This window comes from Triticum aestivum, chromosome 2B (assembly GCF_018294505.1).
Source record: "Triticum aestivum cultivar Chinese Spring chromosome 2B, IWGSC CS RefSeq v2.1, whole genome shotgun sequence".
Lineage (NCBI taxonomy): Eukaryota > Viridiplantae > Streptophyta > Magnoliopsida > Poales > Poaceae > Triticum > Triticum aestivum.
This window is the reverse complement of record NC_057798.1, coordinates 677,422,154-677,446,745: the sequence shown is the minus strand read 5'-3', so window position 1 is coordinate 677,446,745 and position 24,592 is coordinate 677,422,154. Positions and strand designations below refer to the sequence as shown.

The following is a 24,592-nucleotide window of genomic DNA, read 5'->3' as shown; positions in this document are numbered from 1 at the left end:
GCGAGCAGGCAAGGCCGGGGCAGGCGCTGGCCGGAGCTGGCGAGGCGGGGCGTGCGGGCAAGGCGAGGGCGGCCTCGGCGCGCACGTGGCCGGGCGGAGCGGCGCGGGCGCAGTTGCTCCCGTCTCCCGCATCACCTCCTGCAAGCTCCGCCGCCGGGTCGTGTCCAGGCACACCGGCAGCGCAAGGCACACCGGCCGCACATCGGTGATGCAGCAGCGCAAGGCGCCCAAGGCGTGCGCGGAGGGCGTCACGGAGCAGGAGGCGTCGCCGGCGGCCGTGCTGCCGAGGACCGCCACGGTGCGCAACTTGCTGGAGGCGGAGGAGGCTCCAGACCAGTGCTCCATGACACCGCGGAAGAAGAACAAGAAGAGGCCGGTCGCCGGTGAGAGGCGGTGCAGGCCGGTGGTCAACCTGTTGCTCGTCGCCTCCATCCAAGCTTTTAAATAGCGTCCGCTACCTCCGCTATTGCGGCCACAATAGCGGTAGCGTCACCCTGCCGCTATTAGTTTAAGGTTGCGTTAGAAAATAGCGTGTTGTCAAGATGCGGGCGCAACATCACTTGTTAGACCGCTATATCGTCCGCTATCCGCAATATTGCCCGCTATATAAGTCCTTATTGTTCTGTTGTATAATCTATTTTGGTAAATTTGTCTTGCTTGCATGGTTGCAAGACCAAATATTGTTCAATTATAGTTTATATTCTTATATAAATGATGATTTCTCAAATTAAGTGTCATATTTTTGTCAATGGCCTAGAAAGATACACAACAATCTCAAATTTATGAATGTTTTTTAAAAATTGGCTATGTGGACATAGCGCCCGCAATATCGCCTGCTATCCGCATTCCGCTATGTGGACCCTAATCTGCAACCAGTCCGCTATCCGCTATTTAAAAGCTTGCCTCCGTCATGGCTGTGCTCACCTGTCTCCTCTTCTTACGCGCCACGCGTCCTCCTCGTCGAGGTGCATAGATGCTTGGGGGTGGAGACGCTGGATTTTTTTCCCCTGAAGCCTAAAATTTGCGCCGGCGCAACCCCAGCCGGACGGAAAAACGTCCCTGGGGCACAACGGTTGGAGATGCTCTTAGAAGCACACCCTTGCCCTTTTGACAAACGTATTTGATTGATTGCTAATGTCACAAGTACTCCGGTACTGATTCAGACGCTAATTGATTTCTAAGTATGGTTGGGATCTGCATCGTTTTGGCTAGCTTGATCTTCTAATTGCTTCGGGATTTGAAGCAGCCTTGGGCTTGCTCGAGGACTCGAAGTTTTGAGGAGATCGACCTGATGCCTAACAGCGGCCGTGAAGCTCCCGTTAAGAATTTGTGGCAGTGAGCAGCGCGCCAACGCCCAACAGGTATGGAAGCGATTCAAGATTTCAAGGAATGGTTGGATCGATCCTGACATTGGAATCTACTCGTCGGCTTGCTTTTAGAGGAACGGTTGTAAGATTTATAATAGTGAACTACCCAAAGTGCCCTCCTCCGCAAAAAAAAAAACAAAACCAAAGTGCCCCTAAATCATGAATATACTACCAGAATTCTTTTATTGCTTGATCTGGTACGTTGGATTGAAAAAATAAACGGTTCAAAATAACTTGATATGCTGTAAAAGGTCTCGAAACGAACGCGGCCGGATGATTTGAGGTCGTGCGTTGGAGTTGCCCTCGTCTCATGCCATAGTTTGCCGACAGCGGGAGTTCATTTAAATGGAAGACAAAACGACCTAATTAAGGTGCGACGTAGTAGCGGTCATGGAAGTGGGACTTTGGGGGTATGTTATGGTTGCGCCGATGGAGCTTGCGCTTGTCATCATTAACCAATGAAACGGGTTGTATTACGTACGTGCCGCGATCGGCGTCCGGCCTGGGTCGATCGGCGTCAGCGATGTCACGAGGCTGCGAGCGATCGGTCGACTGGACTGGAGCTAGCGGCTAGCGCCCACAGGACATGAAACAAGAGCTGAGCGAGCAGTGACAGCATGCATTACCGGCCGGACGTGCACTGACAATGGCGCTGCAGCGAACCGATCGGCATCACGGCTTAGGCCAAACCAGGCGCATGTGCTGGTGCATGCCGTTGCTATGCTCTCTGGCACGGCATCGACCGTCACCTTCCCTCCGCGCGCCCGCCCGTTGTGTTGCGTTCGAGCCTCGGTTTCTACTCCGATCAAGTGGTCCGCCGCTTCCAACCCTACCACTCGGCCGTGTCCCCCTTTTCGCCGTGGCTTCCTTCTGCATAGAGCAGACGTGACCATCCATCCAGCGCGAGCACGTCGGATGGCCGGCCGGTCCGTCGGCCACGCGGAATAGAAAACGACGACGACGGCGTAAAGCCTGGCCGAGCCCACGCAGCTTTGCCATGCTCGCTAGTGCGCCGTCGCCATCCTGCGTCGCATATAACCTGCCACGTAGCATTCACGTTCGTTTCCACCCGCTTGTCTGGCACGCGTAGCACCGGCGGTAAAGCCCTCCCTCGCTCGGTTCCGCTTTAAGAATCCGAGTCGACCGGTCACGGCCAAGACCTCGTCATTTACCACTTGCCGCAGCTTGGCGCGCCATACGTTTGCGTTGTTAGGTGACGGCGTGGAGCAGCATGTGGTTGGATTGAGTATATTTATAGTATTTGATGCGCAACCTTTTCTATCTGATTGGTTAATTAATTTTGAAGCCAACCCTTTCTCTGCTCAAGTTTCGTCGCACTCTCCGGCCTCTAGCTACCTCTGCACGGCGGCCATGCCATATGATGCAGGCGAGTTATAACAAAACCGGCATAGCTTTTCGCCGCGACTGCACGGCACGGCACCACGTGAGGTCCTTCTCTCCCGTGAGCACTCCAGACAAATATAAATGTACTTCCGTGCTCAGATTTTCTGGCGCCGTTGCCGTTTCGCGCGTCGATCCATAGCATATGCGGCCGTGCTGCCGGATCAAAACAAGGAGAGCAGCAGCGACGGGGAATATATAGGGGCGATTTGTGTGTCATCACTACTAATCTAAGCGCTGTCCTTGGTCTCTTGTCTTGTGTGGTTAAGGCTGTTCTGCACGTACCTGTTGCGATGGCTACGGCTGCCGTTTGATCGCGTTAACCTTGCCTAGCCGTCCAGTGCGCCGCTGCGCATTGGACGGAAAGCTAGTGATGATGTGCGCCTTCACTTGAATCACAAGGGATGGGATGGAATGGAACTACTGATAATATAACTTGTGTGAGTTGTGGAAAGGGTACCTATATCAGGCATAATATTCGCTTTACCAAACACTGATTCAAATCATCTATCACAAGGAACTCTGTTCGGTAGGAATGTACAGTGACACTATTGAGGTGTCGAAAAACGTCTTACGTTATGGGACGGAAAGAGTACAAATATACTAAAATCTGCACAATTCAGTTGAATAGCCACCGCACCCTAAGCAGTTTGCCATACCAAATTGATGATTCTCCTTACCAAGCAAGCACCAAATCGATACGACATGGACATGCATGCAGATCCACTATGCATGGTGCACCAGACCAGAGCAGCCGGGTGAAAACCGCACCGCATTTCTTTTCTGTCACGGCGAGGCGTGCTCTGCATTACACGCCAAAGCTGCGGCCATCAGGGCCAAGGGTCTCTCCGCCTCCTCCGTATATCACCGTCGCCACCTCTCCCTCCCTCCCTCCCTCCCTCGTTCCCTTCTCTCCCTCTCTCTCTCTCTCACTCGCATTTGCCACAGACCCTCACTGCGCCATGGACGAAGGAGGAGGGAGCCTGCACTCGCCTCCTCTCGCGAGGGCGCACGAGATGTTCCTCCTCCGCGCCGCGGCTTTGCTCGGCGATTCGCCAAGTAAGTCTTGATCCATTCCCCATCCCGCCTGCATGCACACGGCGGGTTCATCCATCCATGCGTCCGATTCTCCTCCTCTCCTCGAGTCCGATTGCACTGCATGGCTTTCCTCAGCCCCCGCTCCTTTGGTATTGCTTTTCTGGGCCTGCAAACCAATGGATTCTGCAAGAAATTTCGAGTCTTATTAGTAAGGGTTTGTTTGTTTGGTTTTTTGTGTTCCAACGAGGGTATAACTGCAGAAGAATGTGCATACAAACATGGCAGCATCTGTAGCCCGTAATTTAGTTAGCACCCTGTGGTTTTGTGGAATGCCTTCATTTATTTATATAACTAAGTGAGGCTCAATTTTACTTCCCGGGAAAAAAATCGCTGCATTAGTTAATTTCCTCCCTACAGAAATGTTTGGCCGGGCCAATCAACTTGTATGTTCAAAACATGCTCCTCAAAGGAAATCTTGCAAACTGGAGCGATAACAGTCAGGTCAAGGGCAATGATATATCAGCTTTCGGTTTTACTCCTAACATCTCTGCAAAAACATGATATCACTCTGACTAACAAACACTCCTATGCAACTTTCTAAAAGAAACCAAGGATGATAGTACATCTTTTCTAGACCTTTTTGCCCCTGCCACTATCAGTCTCCTTTAACATGACATTTATACTGACATTAAGGAATAAGGAATATTCATGTCAATAAGTAAGTGGAATAATAGAAGAATATACTATGTTTTTTTTAATCTTGTGGGGTTCCACTGTTGCTGGTAGAACTAGCTTGGAGAAAATTTATCAACAAATTCAGGGGATTCCAGTTTTCCTTAAAAGGATGGGATTCCAGTTTTCGTAAAAAAGAACATGTTGTTTGTTGTTTTCTTGAACATTCATGACATAACTGCAGCTACTATGTTATATTCATAATAAAAGTTGGATAACTTATTCTGTTGTCGATTCCTGACACACAAATTTGATATACAACCTTGCAGGTTCCATTGTATCACAATACCTGCGACAATGGCCAGAAGTATATTCCCCTTGTTTCTGGACTAGCACTTTTGTATTGATACAACTTGTATTTATCACGAGCATCGTGGCTCAGTATCTGTTCAAGAGAATCAGATGGTGCAGGCAGAGGTTGAAGACCACAACTCCTGAAAGCAATAAGCATTCTAATCAGGAACAACAGAATGCAGACATAAAGCTGGGCTTCTCATATCAAGCAAGCAAAGTCTGCTGCCTGCTTATATTAGCCACTCATGTCCCGAGGATATTCTTTCTGCAGTTACAAGGAAGAATAAGTGGTTGCAAGTACCCACCTTTTGTTCTGGGTGAAGGCATACAGGTGCTCTCCTGGGTAATATTGTCACTAGCAGTATTCAGTCTACAGAAGACAAAATCTGCAAAGCATCCGCTCATTATTCGGGCATGGTTGATACTTAGCTTTCTGCAATCAATAATCAGTGTGATATTTGATCTCAGGTTCAGCTTATCAGATCATGGATATATGGGGTTTGCAGAACTGATTGACCTGTTCACACTTGTTATCTGCACTTACCTGTTTGCAGTTTCTGTCAGAGGAAAAACAGGAATCACCTCAATAAACAGCGGCATAACAGAGCCACTGTTGAGTCCATCTGCAGGGCAGCAGGCAGAAACTAAAAGGACATGTCTGTATGGCAGGGCAAGCGTTCTGGACCTCGTCACGTTCTCCTGGATGGGTCCTCTATTTGCTACCGGATATAAGAAACCTCTAGATAAGAATGATGTGCCAGATATTGATGAAAGGGACTATGCCGATTTGCTCTCTCATTCATTTAAGAGGATCCTAGCAGATGTTGAACGCAGGCATGGTTTGAGTACTTTATCAATCTATAGAGCAATGTTCCTATTTATTAGAAGAAAAGCAATAATTAATGCAGTATTTGCAATTCTGTGTGCATGTGCATCCTATGTTGGACCATCACTGATTAATGACTTGGTGAGATTCCTCGGGGGAGAGAGGAAGTATGGACTGAAAAAAGGTTATATTCTTGCTGCTGCATTTTTAAGTGCCAAAGTTGTGGAGACAGTAGCTCAGAGGCAGTGGATTTTTGGTGCTCGACGGCTCGGGATGCGGCTACGAGCTGCTTTGATATCCCACATCTATCAAAAGGGGCTCCGGTTATCCTGCAGTGCAAGGCAGAAGCATACCAGTGGAGAGATCATAAACTACATGAGTGTAGATATACAGAGGATAACCGATGTTATATGGTACACAAACTACATTTGGATGTTACCCATACAGCTTTCTCTAGCAGTCTATGTTCTCTATCTAAACCTAGGGGCTGGAGCATGGGCTGGTTTAGCAGCAACACTGGCAATAATGGCTTGCAATATTCCTCTGACCAGACTGCAGAAAAGGTTGCAATCAGAGATCATGGCTGCTAAAGACAACAGAATGAAGGCAACAACGGAAGTACTTAGAAGCATGAAAATACTGAAACTTCAAGCATGGGATACAGAGTACCTTCAAAAGCTAGAAGCTTTGCGAAGGGAGGAGCACAATTGGTTGTGGAAATCTGTGAGGTTGACAGCTTTCACAACATTCATATTTTGGGGGTCCCCTGCATTCATATCCTCCATAACATTCGGTACATGTATATTGATGGGGATTCCTCTAACAGCTGGTACTGTTCTGTCTGCTCTTGCAACGTTCCGGATGCTACAAGATCCAATCTTCACACTTCCCGATTTACTTTCGGTGTTTGCCCAGGGAAAAGTTTCAGCTGATCGAGTAGCACAATACCTCCAGGAAGAAGAATTGAAAGACGACGCAATTACAGAAGTACCAAGGCGTGACACAGACTATGATGTGGAGATTGATCATGGAGCATTCAGTTGGGAACTTGAAACCACATCTCCAACTATAACAGATGTAAATTTAAAAGTAAAGAGAGGGATGAAAGTAGCAATCTGTGGAATGGTCGGCTCTGGGAAATCCAGTCTACTATCATGCATACTTGGGGAGATGCCTAAGCTAGCCGGGGCTGTGAGGGTCAGTGGGAGCAGAGCATATGTTCCTCAGACTGCCTGGATCCTGTCTGGGAACATCAGAGACAACATTCTATTTGGAAACCCATATGACAAGGAAAAATACCAAAAGATAATACAAGCTTGTGCATTGACTAAAGATCTTGAGCTATTTGCAAATGGTGACTTGACAGAGATTGGAGAAAGAGGAATTAACATGAGTGGTGGACAGAAGCAGCGGATTCAGATTGCAAGGTCAGTGTACGAGGATGCAGATATATACCTCTTTGATGACCCCTTCAGTGCAGTAGATGCTCACACTGGGGCCCAACTTTTCAAGGTTTGTTTATTTAGTGTTCATAAACCCATAAACGTGTTTAGAATTTAGTCGCATATGATTCGAACATGATAAATATCACTACTTTTCCTTAATATTCAACGGTTTAGAGACATCAGTCTGCATAAATGCTAACAGAATGAACTACTATATTATTATACAGGATTGCCTGATGGGGATGCTTAAAGACAAAACAATATTGTATGTGACCCATCAAGTTGAATTTCTTCCAGCTGCAGACCTTATACTAGTAAGTATATAAAAAAATGCTTTTGTTCATAATAATACATGTATGTTCGTGTTGTTAAGAATATCTAAAATAACCAAAGCGGGTACAAAATAATAGGTGATGCAGGATGGGAAGATTGTGCAGAAAGGAAGATTTGATGATCTTCTTAAACAGAACATAGGATTTGAAGCCATAGTCGGAGCCCATAGTCAGGCAATTGACTCTGTTATAAATGCCGAGAGTTCTAGCAGAATTTTGTCAACAGAGAGCCAAAAGTTAGCAGATAGTGATGATGAGTTTGAGAGAGAAAACGACACTGATGATCAAGTTCAGGGCATAATTAAGCAAGAGTCTGAACACGATGTCTCGCAAGGTGTCAATGAAAAAGGAAGGCTGACACAAGAGGAAGAACGAGAAAAGGGAGGAATTGGCAAGACGGTCTACTGGGCATACCTGACGGCTGTTCATGGTGGCGCATTAGCACCAGTAATAGTGGCGGCACAGTCATTCTTCCAAATATTCCAGGTAGCAAGCAACTATTGGATGGCATGGGCGTGTCCTCCAACATCTGCAACCACTCCAAGGGTTGGATTAGGCCTTCTTTTGTCTGTATACATAATGCTATCTATAGGAAGTGCACTATGTGTTTTTGGTCGGTCTATACTTGTGTCACTTGTTGGCCTGTTAACAGCAGAGAAGTTCTTCAAGAATATGCTCCATTGCATTCTCCGAGCTCCCATGTCCTTCTTTGATTCCACGCCCACTGGCAGGATCCTAAACAGGGTTGGTGTTCAATTACTCCTCACATCATTTTGTACTGCCTTGTTCCCACGCACCTTAAAATTAATAACTGTAACTGTACATTGTAACAGGTCTCCAGTGACCAAAGTGTTTTAGATCTGGAAATAGCAAGCAAGCTTGGTTGGTGCGCGTTTTCAGTTATACAAATTCTGGGGACCATTGGGGTTATGTCACAGGTTGCGTGGCCAGTTTTCGCCATCTTTATTCCAGTGACAGCAATCTGTTATGCGTTTCAAGTAAGAGCTCCCCACTATGATATGTTTGCACTAGATTTAACTTGTCCTTGTACAACTTATGCACCAAGTTACTTCCATACACGATGAATTCCAGGAAGCCATTTCCTCCTTGATAGATTCCTTTAACAAATCACTGAATCGAATATTTCCCTGTGACATGCAGAGGTACTACATACCAACAGCAAGAGAGCTGGCTCGTCTGTCACAAATTCAAAGGGCTCCAATCCTCCACCATTTCGCAGAATCACTTACAGGAGCAGCAAGTATTAGAGCATATGGGCAGAAAGACCGTTTCAGCAAAGCAAACATCAGTCTTGTTAACAACCACTCACGACCATGGTTCCATAACATCTCAGCTGTGGAGTGGCTTTGCTTCAGGCTAAACATGCTATCTAACTTTGTCTTTGCCTTTTCTTTGACTCTGTTGGTGAGCCTTCCCGAAGGTTTCATAAATCCGAGTAAGTTTTTCATGCAGAAAAATTATACTCCCTCCGTCTCAAAATAAGTGACTCGACTTTGTACTAACTTTGTACTAAAGCTAGTACAAAGTTGAGTCACTTATTTTGGGACGGAGGGAGTAGTTGATTCATTTTTGCAGTCTATACTCTGATCACTAATTTTCGGTGGCTGCAAAACTGACATAATTGTATGTACAGGCATCGCTGGACTTGCAGTGACTTATGCACTGAACCTCAATGGGCAGTTGTCATCTATAACCTGGAACATTTGCAACACAGAGAATAAAATGATTTCAGTTGAAAGAATAATGCAGTACTCAAGGATCCCTAGTGAGGCTCCTCTAATAGTTGATGATCACCGCCCCCCAAACAGCTGGCCAAAGGATGGCACTATAAATATAAGAAACTTGGAGGTATGCATGATGTTACTGCAAGTTATCATTTATAGCTAACCACCCTACATAAGCACAAGTATGCACATGAACATTTGTACACCATAAGACAGATTATATCACCGTGGTCTATTAGTCTAAAAACATAACTTACTAAGTTTGGATAAACATATGGTCTAAAGCAGGTTAAACCAGCTTGCAAACATATGTTCCAGGGCAAAATTCATATCAGAAAAGCACATAGTTCATATAGTTTTGACTCCATAATATTTTCTATCAGCAAAGAGAATATGAGATAATTAGGGATTTTGGAGTCACTCTACATAAATATAGAGATATTTTATTTGTTCTTCTAGTCCCTATCCCCAGCTCTAGTGTCCTTTTTCTGTATTTGGGGTTTTCTGTTTTTTGATTTTTGTTCGGGCTTTTTTCCGGGCATTGTGGTTTTCGGCCTAGTGTCCCTCATGAACCGGGTCATTCTGTATTCTTTTTTCTATCTCAATGAAATCAGCAGTGTGCTTGCCTTGCACTGTCAAGATAATTAAGGAAAGGAAACTAGACTAAATTGCATGGTACATGTTTTACATAAGGGAGAAAAATAAAGCACATATCCTCCAACATGGAAGAAAACAGAAACAACAAAAGTAGCACATTTGTTTCACAAAAGAATGTATACTAAGTTCCTGACATACAAGTAACACAAAAGGAAAGCTCGTCTTTTGAATAATGAAATGTAATCTCTTCTATTTTTCTATTTTCTCATAAAATGTGTGTATGCTCAAATGAGCCATCTAATGTGACTATTCGCTTTTACAGGTTCGATATGCAGAGCATCTCCCATCTGTTTTAAGAAACATATCATGTACAATTCCAGGACGGAAGAAGGTGGGGATTGTTGGACGTACTGGCAGTGGAAAGTCAACTTTGATTCAAGCGCTTTTCCGGATTGTTGAACCAAGACAAGGGACAATTGAAATTGATGATGTCGATCTCAGCAAAATCGGGTTGCATGATTTACGTGGCAGACTTAGCATCATCCCACAAGATCCAACCATGTTTGAGGGCACAGTGAGAGGAAATCTTGATCCACTGAATGAATATTCTGATCAACATATATGGGAGGTAAATAAGTCAAATCATACATGTCCTAATGATGAGAGTAAATTATATAATATGTGCATAAGAGAGCCTAACATCTCATATTGTTGCTCATTATTACCAATAGTCCATGTTGCAAAACAAATAGTTCTGGATAATGGTATCTTTCTCAACATAAATATGCATAACAGCTTATGTTGATAAAATGTGATCTCGTGATTATAGCAATCTATGAAAGGTCAAAATTGCTGACAGAGTACCAAGAAACATATGTGTCTGATCTCTTTAACAATTGCAATTGCCAAAGCTGATGTAAAGTTTCATACAGATTGCAAGTTGATCAAATCCATTCATCAAACATATCTATATAATGAATACAAAGAAAATGAGGAATTGCCAAAAAAATGATTAAAAGAATATAACTGCTGTACTTCCTCTATTGACTAGAAATATACATTTCTTTTGGCCAGACATTGGACAAATGCCAGCTTGGTGACATAGTTCGTCAAAGCCCAAAGAAGCTGGACTCAACAGGTTTGTTTTTGTGTACAACAGCACACAGATGCTAGATTGGCTAAGAGAGTATGTATATCTCCATTGAGATGATCAAATGAGATTTCTCCTGCAGTTGTCGAAAATGGGGAAAACTGGAGCGTCGGACAGAGGCAGTTGTTTTGTCTGGGAAGGGTTCTACTGAAGCGAAGCAATGTCCTTGTCCTCGACGAGGCAACTGCTTCAGTTGACTCATCTACGGATGCAATTATCCAGCAAACACTCCGTGAGGAGTTTGGGGACTGCACGGTGCTGACAGTAGCACACAGAATTCACACAGTTATCGACAGTGATTTGATTCTTGTCTTCAGCGAAGGTAAGCCACAGCACCGACGAACCCAAAATATTTATCTACATTTTAGGACCTAGCTGCCACAGTGCTAAGATTTATACTCGTTTGTGTTGAGCAGGAAGAATTATAGAATACGACACGCCGTCAAGATTACTGGAGGACGAGAACTCTGAATTCTCAAGGCTCGTCAAGGAGTACTCGCGGAGATCCAAGGGGTTCTAACAGCACCACAAACAATTGAACGGCCGCGAAAGCGGCATGAAGCCAACTAGGCGCACAGCAGAGCCTGGCAGAAAGACCGCACACACCACAACGGCCTTTCTCCAGACGACAAGCACTCACGAAACCCACCCAGATAAAGACAATATAGGCTGTACAATGGACGGGACTAGCTAGATCATTCAGGCGATTTGGAAAAATTATCAAAGCCATGTAATGCAATAGCACAGTAGCACTATGTAAGATGCTCTCTGATGTGAGAAAGATCGAGTGTATGTATGTAGCTACTCCGTGTGCGTTGTCCGTGCGCAATCGCTTTTCAGTTCAAGAAGTTCCTGAATGGGGTTCGCAGCGGGGTGCTTACCTGCGGCGTGTCTAGCCAGGCATTCCGTCGAGCAGGTGGCGCGCGGAGCCCTGCAACAAGGAGCTGGGCATGTTCCGCGAGAGCATACACTGATCTGAGCGCAAGCATCGCACCGAAGCCATAGGTAGAGCAGCGGCGACGCCTGCCGATTTAGCTAGGCACTCGCTAACTTCCTGGGATTTTCAGCGGTGGCGGTGGGAGGATTGAGGAAGCCGACGACTAGCCAGCCAGCATGTCCAGCTCAAGGTTTCACTCCCTTAGTAGAAACCCCAAAATATGGCACCCATACTTTTCCTTCCCTAAAATACGTATATACTCTTTCCGTCTCAAAATATGTCTTAACTATTAACTTTAGTACTACATAAAAAAATTATTATCTTTAGTATAAAATAAAACGAAATATGTATTTGGCAACCCTGTGCCAGATTGCAAAATCGCCACACCTGTAGGATGTCGTCCATTTGGAATCCAACGGACGCAAGACATTCCAGCTATTCAGTTTGTTTCTTCTGTCGCTGGGTGGTGGGCCAAGCCCGATACGATACGCTCGAACCGTCTCGCTCGGAATTAAATCCCCCGTCCCCCACCACTCGTCTCCTTTGTCCTCTGTAACGGCTCGCGCGGCGCACTACTCTGTCTCCCCGCTCCCGCTCTCTCTGTCTCCGTCCACGGCGAGCGGCGGCGCGCCTTCTCCAGCCGATTCTCGGCGCTGGTTTTCCGTTCCACCGGTGAGTATCTACTCAATCTCCCTCACATCCGCCCCCAGTAATTCGTGCGCCTCAAATCGACTGGTAACCGCGCGCCCGCTTCTCTGTCGCTCCGCCCCCGCTCTCTCTTCGTCGACGGCGAGCGGCGGCGCCTTCTCTGGACGATTCGCGGTTTTAGTATTCTGTTCCATCGGCGAGTATCGACTCAATCACCCTCACATCCGTCCCCAGTAGTTTTTGCTCTGTTTCTCGACGCCATCAGTGGCGGGATGTTCGTCGGGATGGTCACATGTTTGAACAGACTAGAAATGCGCCCAATGCGTTCAATTCGTGGTGCAGATGCTATTATTTAGCCCATGTTTGGCATGCACATCGTTCCAGTGATTAATTTGCCATTTTCGATTTTCGTGGCTAGTTGCTGTAAATTTTGAACTGATCCCCTGTTACATTGTTCGATTCTTATTTCTAGGGTTTTCTCTAGATGCAAAACCATTATGTATACATTCATGATTCGCCATCAATGATGTATCCATTCATGATTCTGATTTCTAGGGTTTTCTGTAATTGCTACATGGCTCGATTTCCCTGATTTTTGTTAGCACTATCAGTGGTGTCTCGTTTCATGATGCATTTTGTGTTTCTAGTCTAGGAGAGCGATATTTGGCAACTTATGGATGTGCCACCATTTAGTTTACCCGAACTTTAATTGTGAATAGGATTACCATCAGTGGTGTGACTAATTTATCAGGAGTCTACTGTAAAATTTATCATGTCACTAATTTTTTAATACTTAGTTCTGTGATGTCCAATATATGTGTTTACGTGTAAGTTGTTGCCATCCCTAATTTGCATAAGTTATCTTGCCCGATACATACATTTTATCGGTGCATCATAAGCAAACAAAAATTGAGATATTCAATATCTAGTAGAAGAACACATGTCCTTTTTTTGTTTTGGTCTTTCTCTGTTGTGGATGAGTTATCTTGTTGTATGCTCACAAGTTACCAATGTATCATAAGAATATGTGTGTGACTATTATTTCAACAGCCTGCATTCTTTATGGTCACTTTTTTCTCTTTGGTATTCTTGTGTGTCAGGTCACAATGCCATGGAAGCGCAAATTAGATGATGACTTTGAGGAGGCGTACCCCTTAAAGAAGCAGAAGCCTCCCGCAGATCGGAACAGGGCTTCTCCTAGTGCTCTTGTGACTGCCTGTAAGGATATGTCAGATGAGAGGATGTCCGCGATTGATGACATGGATTTTACTAGTTTGCGGAATATCAAGTGTGATAATCTGTTCAATCGGCTTTCTCAATGGCTTGCTGGTCTATACGACCCTGATTCTCGTGAGGTTGTTGTACCTGGTCGCGGGAGGTTACCGGTCAGTGAAGAGTCTGTGCATCGTATAATGGGTGTGCCACGAGGTGATATTGCGGTGGATTTCAAGGTTCCTACAGATGCACAGCTTGAACTTGCGGGAGATCTTTTTGGTGATCTTGGACATGCTCCTAAAACTGTAGATGTATTAAACCTTATCTTGAGCACTAACCAGCATGATGACAATTTCAAGCGCTTGTGGCTTGTGCTTGCTGCCAGCACTGTGATGGCGCCGACGACTTCCAACAAGATCAGCACCAGATGGTATCCTGTGTTGGTAAGCACATCTGGCTATCTTTCTAGTTCATACTATTTATCTCTTTTATTTTTTGTATTTTTACCTGATAACTTCTTTGCTTCTCAGTCTGATGATTTATGCACATATGCACTTGATAACTCTCCCAGCTTTTTGTAGTGTGGTAATTTCTGTCCCTTTGATTTTTTTTTATGAGCTGAAGTGTGGTAATTATGTAGTAATGCACCTGATAACCTTTTTCTGACAGTGTTGTAATTATACAGCAATGCACCTGATATCTTTTTATGAAAGTGTGATAATCATATAGCAATGCACCTGATAACTTTTTCATGAAAGTGTGGTAATCATATAGTAATGCACCTGATAACTTATTTATGCCTTGCAATGAGGTTCTTCTCAATAATGTGGTATTTGTGTGCTTACGTAAATGGTGATATAATGTTTTAACAGTGTTGTAAGTGTCTACTTATGTCCCCTGCTAACTTGTGTGCATACATTCCTCTATTGTTTCATGTGTTTTCTTTTTTTTCACAGCAAAATATTGGCAATGTAAAAAACCTCAACTGGTGCAAATTTATTGCGGATCAGCTTCACAAAGCTCTTTCAAAAGGAAAGCCTACGACAGGCGGCCTCCTATTCTACAATGTTAGTCCCCTTATTCTTGTTTTTGTTCCCATGATTTTTGGATTGTATATCTTTTTCCGCCAAACAGGTAGATTTGTAATGACCTTTTCTGTTTTTCCAGCTTCTGTATATAGATGCTATTGACTTAACTGGCCTTGGTATCATCTTGTCTAATGGTCCTTTTGCAATTAATGTGTGGACGAATGAGTTGGCATCGAAAGTTCTCCGGATGGATGTCCAGAGGGACAAGCTTTCTTATGGGAAATTACCGGTAATTTCCCATTTGTCATTTTTCTTACCTTCTATGTATTGCCATCTGTTTTATAACGATTTTTACTTGTTTTATCATATTTATTTCAGCTTAAGCCCCAATATGGCCAAGACTATTGCTTATTTGGTGGCTTGCAAGGTCTAGATAAATTCATGTGTGTTCATGCACCCCAAAACTGTTCTGAACAGGTATTTTACCCTTTTTTGTGTGTTTGATTATTTTTCTTTTTCCATTTCCTGGTAAAAACTGTTATAAATACCTGGTAACTTTTACTGTTTTTAGGATGATAACTTTTTTTTCCTAGTTTGGATTCTCACTTTGGATTAACTTTGTTTCGAACTTATTTTTGTGTGGTATTTTTAGTAATTGTTTGTATGGTAATCAATGTTTCTCACAACCCTATTTATTTTGTTTTTTCATTCTTGTTTTTTCTATCAGAAACTTGCTAAAGCTTCTGCTATTGTGGGCCGCTTTTCGTCTGGCATGGTTGGCCTCATCGGTGGTCTTGTTAATGAGTTCATGTCCTTGGATTGTGAAGACAGCTCATGGATGTCCCGTGTGTTAGAGAGCCAACTCAAGGGTTTATCTTCTGCCGCCGGGAATACTGCTGGGAAGACTGCAAGCACCCGTCTTGCATCCCGTTCACGTGAAGTAAAAGATTCCGGCAAGCAAACTGTTGAAGGTTCAGATTCTGATCATGAGGTTGATGATGGTGGCGGTGATGGTCACTCTGATGAAGATCTAGATTTCACGTTCATTACCATCATTCTTCAGGTGGACCGAACGCCCATGAGGCTTCAGGTAGTGGGGGTAGTGCTGGACCGAGTGCCCATATTGCTTCAGGTAGTGGCGCAGCGAATCCAGATGTGGATGCAACTACGTTCGCAACTGCCACTGTGTCTGTAAGGTCAGCTGGAATTGATGGAACTACTACTGCAGGAACCGATCAACCTCTCGAGTCTCAGATTATGCTCACTTCATGTTCCGGTGATGTATCTAGTGATGGATTGCATAACTAGCCAGATATGACGGATACTCAAAACGAGGCTGCTGTTGATGCTTCCGTGAAGAGGTGCGGTTCTTCTCTTGTCCGTAACTTGGGTAAGCAATATGTCAGGCATCGCAAGAAATTACGCCTCCCTTCTCCGCCGATGGCCACTGGTACAACTATTTCTGACCAGCCGTAGTTGGATGATACACATCGTTCTATCAAGGCAATCGTCATCAAAGAGCTTGGCATTGTATGCCCTGATAAGGGCACTAACTCAGTAATTGCCTATCCCACGCGGAAGAAGCAACATCCTAAAAAGTGAGTTTCTTATCATCTGGTAGTTGAGTTCTTTTTATTTCATTTTTTATATTGCATTTTTGTTCATATTTAGTTGTTGTTACTCTTTTGTGTTATAACTTCTGCCAGCACCTACCTTCTGAAAATTAGAAGTAACTCTGTGTGTAAATTGTTTATTCCTTAATAAGCATGTGTTCTTGTCTAAAATGAATAGTAATAATACCACGGTGATAACTTTAGTTCTTTATCTGAACAGTATGTAGTTTTAACCCTGTTTTGCATGATAATTTTAGTGATTATACGCTGGTAAGCATTTGTTATTTGTCTATGGTAACAATTTTCTCACGTGCACTATATCCTTTTCAAATAATAAATTTTCAGGGGTTCCAATGCTCTACTTATTAGTGTTGCCGACCTTCAGCAATCGCGGTCTACCAGTGTGGGTGTCACGTCTGAGGTTGTACCTAGTAATCTTACCCTATCTCCGGCAGATGTTGACTCGTCTGACACGTCACGCAGGTAATTCTGAATGCTATTTTTTCTCACTATATGAAATCTAAATTATTTTTTCTATTTTTTATTTTTCTTTGGTAAATTAGGTGAATGTACACCGATAATTTAACTTTTTTTATGCGTGGCATTGTAAACTGTATGCAAAGTGCTGTTAGTTTTTACAGTCAAATCTGTTATAAGTTTACTGTTATTTTTAGCATGATAAATTTCTTTGGTAACTTTTACAGATAATGTGAATACAATATGGTAACTAAAGTTTTATTAGCTAGTAACTAATTGTCAATATAAGCTGGTAACTAATGTTATTTTTGCTGTTGTACAATACAAATATAACCTGATAACTAATGTCAATATAAGCTGTTAACTGATGTCAATATAAGCTGGTAACTAATGTCAATTTAAGCTGGTAACTAATGTTATTTTTGCTGTTGTACAATACAAATATAACCTGATAACTAATGTCAATATAAGCTGTTAACTGATGTCAATATAAGCTGGTAACTAATGTCAATATAAGCTGGTAACTAATGTTTTTTTAAGCTGGTAATGTTTTCTTTTCTTGTGTGTAGTCAGAAGACCAAGGTTACTGTGAGAAAGGTTTCAAATTCTTCTAAAGTTGCAGTTGCAACTATATCTTCTCCTCGTGTTGCTTCCAAGGATGCGAAAGATGATTTCAAAGACTCGCCCGTGGTCAGTTCTCCAATTGCTGTTGTGCAAGATGATGCCCTTGTGAGGAATTTACCAGATGCTTGTTTTGGAGCTGTGGATGAGCTCGCGGAAGCAGCCATTATTACTCAAGTGGTAGAAGAGATTGCCAATGTTGTTATTGGCACTGAAGCTGAAACTTCTGCTGATCAACCTCAAGTAATTGCTCATCCAGTGAGCATTGCCATAGCTGAAACTTCTGCTGATCAAGATCAAGGAATTGCTCCTCCAATGAGCGTTGGCGTAGCTGAAGATGTCCAAGCTCCTGTTAAAATACCTTGTGTTGTTCAAGCTCCAGTTGAATCTGCCCAATCCAATGTGGCAGAACCAGTTGAAACTGAAGATGCATTGTTTGTTGAAGCTCAAGTTGGGGTGACCGAGTCGCTGCCCAAGAATTCAGCATTAATGAAGATGTAGAAGATGTTGTTGCTGAGAGGCCCTACTGGGATTTCACCCCACCATCTTGCTCTCTTGGCATAGATTTTGGCCCCACACCGCCCGGACCAGATATTAATACGACAGTCGTAGTCCCAGCTGCAGTACCAACACCGCCCCCAGCTGTTGTTTCAACAACTCATGTACCAGTAGTTGACCCAACCGTTAACAATGCTCCCCAAGACCGAGCAGCAGCATCCCCAATTGATGAGATGGCGGCAAATGCAGGAGATAATCCTGTTGACTCCAAGCTGGTTTCATGCTCTGAGCCTGTCGACCTTGGTAAGTGAAGGCATATACGTGTCTTCGCTTTGTCACAAAAGATTGATGGGATGGATGTCTGCTTTTCGAAGACCCTGTTTGTGCTTTTAGTTAGATCCTTGTGTGTATATTTATGTTGTTTTTATCTTTTTTATGGACAACCCCCCCCCCTCTCACATGTAATGAGTTGTGCTTTTGCGTGTGTGCTATGAAATGAACTACTTGTTTTCGTTTCACATTCACTCTCTTTATTTTTATGCTCATTTGGATGTATTATATGTGATTATTATTGTTCATTAACCCTGGTAACTTTTACTAACATCTGACTAATAATTACTGCGCTCTCTACTTGTATCTGATAATTATATCGCTCTACATGAAAGAAATTTTACCTTGTTTTCTATCATACGGTAACTTTTAACTGATCTGATAACCTTTTTGCAAATGTGGCGCTGGTATTTTTTGTTTTGTTTTAACAAGATACCTACATGTTTTCATTTTTTCGCTAACTAGTTACTTAAATGGTTACATTTTTCTGATCTCTCCCGATAACTTCTGCTAGCACCATGCTGGTAATTTCAACCCTTTTATTTATTTATCCCTGGTAACTTTTACTAGCATCTGACTTTATACTTACCGCGCTCTACTTTTAACTGATAATTATAGTGCTCTACATGAAAGATATTGTACCTTGTTTGTAGCTTTTCATTTTTATCGTATGGTAACTTTCACCATGATAACCTTTGTGAATGTTGCACTGGTAACATTTTATTATCACACCCTGATAACTTCTGCTACCATCATGCTGATAACTTCAACCCTCTTTTATTTTAATTTTTCTGGAAATACCCCCCCCCCCTTTCCCTACATGCACACAACAGACCATTTCTAATACATTCATGCTGCCCCTTTAACTATCCTGACCCCCGTCATTTTCTTCCCTTTTTCTCTCTACAGTAATTATATCATCATTCTTTAATATCTATCACCTTTTTTCTTTAGTTGTTTTTCCACATAATTGACTTCTCAAACTGACCTGATCGCAACTTTTTGAAGATCGTCGAGTTCGAGTTTATGATGTGGATGTTGAAGACGACGATATAATTATGTGGGTTGAAGAAGTCGAACGTGCCACTGCTATAGCAAAAGCAAATAACGCTTCTGTAAAAGGTAGTGATAGGAAGATTTTTTTAACAAATTTTTCTTACTGCCAACCTTGATAACATCATTATGTTTCATGTTGATAATTTACTGTTCTAAACTCTGATAAGTTCTTTTATTTTTTGTTTCCCCATAATATTTTTTGTCACCAATCCAAACTCGGATAACTCCCTTCACTTTTCTTCTAGACCACCCCATCAACCCTGAATTTGTTACACCAATTATTCAACATCCCAATGGTAATAATTCAGCCAGTGTGACTCCTAAATCGTACATTCGGAAAGTGAGGGTAAGCCGTCCATCGCAGTTCCTTCTGCCTCCATATTGTGGCCTCACAGCATCTGCACTCGAAGAGGTTATTTACGCAGAAGTTATCAAGCACACCACTGATTCAGTTGACTCCAGGATAAAACAGTAATGACATTTACTATTTTCCTTTTCTATATTATTTTCACCTCTCATTGGCAAAACATTGGCTTATATACTATTTTTTCTTTGTTTGTTTTCCAGTATTAGGGTTATTGACATCGATGGGCGGTGGGTCACATTGGAGGAGCTTGCTAATAGTGTAATAGAAGGTGGACAAGTTTCGAATAACATTGCAGAACTCCACATCCGAACTCTTTCTGATTCTGTACCCCCAGGGAAGATCATCTTTCCATGGTTGCTGTCAGTATATCTTCTCATATGTGATTTCACAAGCAAGTTCCTAATCAAACATTTTTGTCGTGATGTAAACTACATACTTAGTCACCAAAATCAGGTACATTTGTTGATGTAAACTACATACTTTTCTGCTTTTTAAATCCTACAAGCTGTTTTTTAATTGGTATAATAGGCAATTTTATTAGGCTGTTAATTTGGTTCTGTCACACATTGTACCACTAAAGAATTTACTATCCGTTGGTAACTTTCATGTATGCCTACTGGTAACATATGTTGTCTGTACTCTGATAACTTGCTTTTTTAACTGTAAATGCATTGGTAACTTCTTGTTTTCATGTGTTCACATTTTTGTAACAGCTTCTGTTTTCAACACTGCAAAAGTTGGGACCTCTACCAAAGGACGGGCATTGGTATGTCTTGTGCCTTAATCTTAAGGCAAAACGATTTGAAGTTTTTGATTCCCTTCATACACAAGATAGCCCTTCGCTCATCACACATGCGACAAAGCTTATGAATGGTATTAAAAAAGCCTGGTTGATTGCGTACAAGGACTCGAGTAAGCAGATTCAAGGCTATGATCTTGTGTACATCGATGTCTTCAAACAGGACAATGGGTTAGTTTTTTTGGCTAGTACTCCATCATCTTTTCCCATCTAAATACCTGGTAACTTAGTAGTGTAGCATTTTTAAAGTTCGTTCACTTTTTTGCATATCTTAGTTTGCTTTTAACACATTTTTTTGTTTTTTCCTTACAGTACTGATTGTGGTTTCTTCGCGTTCAAGATCTTGGAGTTTGGGATGGTAAAAATATCCCGGCAATAACTCAGGAGCAGATCCCGGCGCTGAGGAAAATATTGACAAGCATGTGGCTGGACCATCCTCTTAACAAATGCACGCAATGGCGCTATCACTTGTTCAACAAGGAGTAATTGAGGTGAGGAATTTGCACCAATATAAGTTTGAATTTATGTAACGATGATAGTTTTATACATTTTTTGGGCTGATTACTATATTTTTTTCTATACAATTTTGGTGACAACTTATGTTAGTCAGAGCTGATAACATCCTTTATCAGGTTCTGATAATTTTCTTTTTCACGGCGTCGTAACATTTTGCTCACAAACAAAGAACGATAACTAATCTCATTCTCTTTTCTGAAAATCCCCATTACATTTTGGATGATAACTTTCCTGTTTCAGTGCTGATAACTTTTCATTACATGGCGTCACGACATCGTTTACACAATAAAATGGGTAAAATTGATAAGTAAAATCGATAACTTGCACTTCAATGCCCATCTAAGTTTTTGCACTTCAAGTTTCTCAGTGCGGGATGGGTGAGGTACATTTGCGTTTATCATGTTTTGTTGACCCGCATACTCTACATTTCCTCTTTTTTTTGGTTTTGCAATGTCAAATGGGTGCTGAAATCTTTCTCTTTTGGAGGCCCTTTCATAGTAGACTTTGGTGGGTCTAGTATCACTCTTGAGTTCGATGATTGGGATCCCTCTGTATGTGAGCCCTGGAACTGAAAAATATTGCCAGACACATGCGTGACAGGAACGCTTCCTTGATGCGCTACTGGGACCCCTTCAGTGGCCCTAGTCCATGGTGGTGAAGAAAACATTTGTGCTTCCTTTCCCTCATCTTTTTCCTTTCTTGCTTTCTTTAGCTGCCTCTTTTTTAGCGCATCCATGTCATCCATGAAAGCATCAACGTGTTTCCTTGCCAATGCCATCCCTTCATCAGTAGTGCAAGCGTCTTTTGCTTGTTCCTTGAAATCATTCAGAATAGATGTATATCTCATGATATTTTTTCCTTCCTCTGTCATACCCTTTTTAACTATTGGCTGTTGGTAATCAGGCTCAACAAGATCCTCCTCTGGGTCCCATGTCCACCTATCTAGGATATACCTCCTTGGTATCTCGTAGACTCTAATCTGTTCCAATACTCGTAGTATGTGTGCGCACAACAGCCCATCGCGATCAAACTTGCAGCAAGTGCATGAATATACCCCTTCATCCTTGTTTGCTTGCACATGGTAGTCCCTATCCCCATATTTTGGTAGTATGCCTCGGAGCGACCACATCCTGAATGTTCCATCTTGCAAAGTGTCGCATCCATAAGCAGTCTTTAGCTTCATCTCTACCTGGAACTTGGAGAACAGATTTTGTGTGTATATCCCTCGCATCTGCAACTCGATTGGGTTCAATGAATACATGTCTGCCTCTTTGTAAATTGTGTCCACTTGCTCTTTCGCCACAGCCACCATTACTTTCTCCTGTATTGCAGTGTATTGTGTTGCGAATTTAATCAATGAGTTGTTGGGGTTCACGTACTTCTTGAGCACAACATTGAATCCCTCGCTCCTTGCAGTTGTCTGCAAGAACGGAAAGAAATGCTTCATGTAGTACACCGGGGCCCAACATTTCCTGTTTTCCCACAGCCAGTGAAAATGTTCGTTGTCGGTCTGGCCATATACATCCATCATTGCCCACCATTTGTTTTCAAACTCTTCCTCTGTGACACACAAAACATGAGATAATTATAACATCAAACACAATCAATGGTAATTAAAGTACAAGTATGCTGGTAACTTTCCTTAGTTTTCATATGGTAATTTCATGGAACCTATTTCCCATATCTTTTTTTTGCATGGGACAATTATAACATCAGACACAATCAATGGTAATTAAAGTACAAGTATGCTAGTAACTTTCCTTAGTTTTCATATGGTAACTTCATGGAACCAATTTCCCATATCTTTTTTTTGCATGGGACAATTATAACATCAGACACAATCAATGGTAATTAAAGTACAAGTATGCCGGTAAATTTTCTTAGTTTTCATATGGTAACTTCATGGGACAATTCCCCATATCTTTTTTTGCATTGGACAATAATAACATCAGACACAATCAATGGTAATTAAAGTACAAATATGCTGGTAACTTCTCTTAGTCAACAAATGGTAATTAAAATTGGTCAACAGAGTAGGTATGTACCAGTCAAGCTGTTGTCGACACAGTCTTTGAATGCTTTGTTTAGTGGTTTATCATCAGCCATAAGCTTTCCAAGTTTTTCCTGTGCCTTCTTCATTATATGCCAGCGGCAATTTCTGTGTATAATGTTCAAGAAGACCTCGTCGATCGCACTCCTCATTGCAAAGTCCTGGTCTGTGATGATGTTTTTTGGGGCAACACCACCCATTGCATGGAGGAATGTGTTAAAGAGCCACACAAAGTTCTCCTTTAGTTCGTTTTGAACGAAGCCACACCCAAACTGGATGGATTGACCATGGTTATTAATTCCAATGAATGGTGCACACGGCATCTTGTACATGTTTGCCATGTATGTTGTGTCGAACGACAAACAGTCATTATACTTTGCATATGCCCTGCGTGATGCACCATCTATCCAGAACAAGTTTTCAACCCTGTCCTCATCATCAAGTTTGATTCTCCAGTAGAAATATGAGTCTTTGGCACTCATCTCTTGGAGGTACGCAACTGTGCTCCCAATGTCCTTGTGGCGGTGCTCTAAGCGGAACTTAGCTCATTGATTAGCAATGTCTTGTGTCGTGTAAGGTACGTCTTGAGCGCTTCCGTAGAACCATGACATCAGCTGCATCTGCCTCGCAGTCTCAATGTTGCATCCTGCAGAACCCTCAAGAAGTCCTGCTCCTCCTTCGGAATGTACCGATGTGATGATAATGTCACACCCTAGCTAGTCATGCATTAGAGTGTTGCATCATGTTTACTCTTTCATCAGAAACTTGAAATGGGGATGACAGAACCCCCAGTTCCCTCTGAAACCAACTAGGGTTACTAAAATAATTTTTCAATGAACCTGAAATGCCCTTCTAAAATGCCCATCATTTTTGCCTTGGTTCAGAACCTCTGCCAAAAGTGGTGCACATTTTCCTAGGCCATCCTAGGGTTTTTGAATTAAATCATAAATATTTGAATTTGGGCATTTAAAATAATATAAAATATTTAAATGCTCAAATATCTCCAAACTAAAATGTTTCATGTTGGAAATAATCCAACTATGGGCCAGGAATAGTTTGGTGATTTTTGAAGTTGCCTAGGTATTTTATTAAATTCAACAAAGTTGCAGATATATTAAACAAAAAACAGAAACAGAAAAAAAGGGAAAAACTTACCTGTCGCCCACCAGCCAGCCCACCTGGCCGGCCCAGCCCGGCCACCGCTCCAGCGAGCTGCTTGGCTTGCCAGGCAGGCAGCCAAGGTGCTCGGCGGCGGCACCGCAGCTCGCCACGCAGCTGCTCGCCGCCTCGCCGCCTCCTTCGCCCGGCTAACGCCGTGAACCGGCCTCCCTCTCTCCCCCGAACCCCCCAGACACCCCCTCTCCTCTCCAGCTCCTCCCCCTCGCACGCCCCAGCCATGGCCGACGCCATCGCCGCCACCCCCTCGCCGTAGCCACGCCCTCCATCCACCCCACGCCGTGCCACCGTGTCCAGGAGCTTCGCCGCCGTCCACCTCATCGAGCTAGCCGAG

General features: G+C 43.0%; 1 protein-coding gene and 1 long non-coding RNA gene across 2 annotated transcripts; one reads left to right on the top strand and one right to left on the bottom strand.

Moving 5' to 3' along the window:
- Positions 1–3,496: 3,496 nt before the first annotated feature.
- On the top strand, positions 3,497–11,731 carry LOC123046664 (putative ABC transporter C family member 15). The gene is made up of 11 exons (XM_044470068.1): positions 3,497–3,827; positions 4,808–7,170; positions 7,331–7,417; positions 7,514–8,179; positions 8,269–8,433; positions 8,597–8,891; positions 9,090–9,304; positions 10,100–10,405; positions 10,852–10,915; positions 11,010–11,249; positions 11,344–11,731. The coding sequence occupies exons 1-11, from the start codon at positions 3,497–3,499 to the stop codon at positions 11,445–11,447; spliced, it is 4,836 nt and encodes a 1,611-aa protein (XP_044326003.1). The 3' UTR covers positions 11,448–11,731.
- LOC123046665 (uncharacterized) lies at positions 3,823–5,367 on the bottom strand. The gene is made up of 3 exons (XR_006422499.1): positions 5,138–5,367; positions 4,828–4,972; positions 3,823–3,989 (listed from the first exon to the last, which is right to left on the bottom strand). It is a non-coding gene; the product is annotated as an uncharacterized lncRNA (long non-coding RNA).
- Positions 11,732–24,592: the final 12,861 nt, after the last annotated feature.

Coding starts and splice junctions, on each gene's coding strand:
- LOC123046664 (XM_044470068.1), top strand. CDS start 3,497: ATGCATGGTGCACCAGACCAGAGCAGCCGGGTGAAAACCGCACCGCAT. Junction 3,828..4,807: donor TTTGCTCGGCGATTCGCCAA/GTAAGTCTTGAT, acceptor ACAACCTTGCAG/GTTCCATTGTATCACAATAC. Junction 7,418..7,513: donor CAGCTGCAGACCTTATACTA/GTAAGTATATAA, acceptor ACAAAATAATAG/GTGATGCAGGATGGGAAGAT.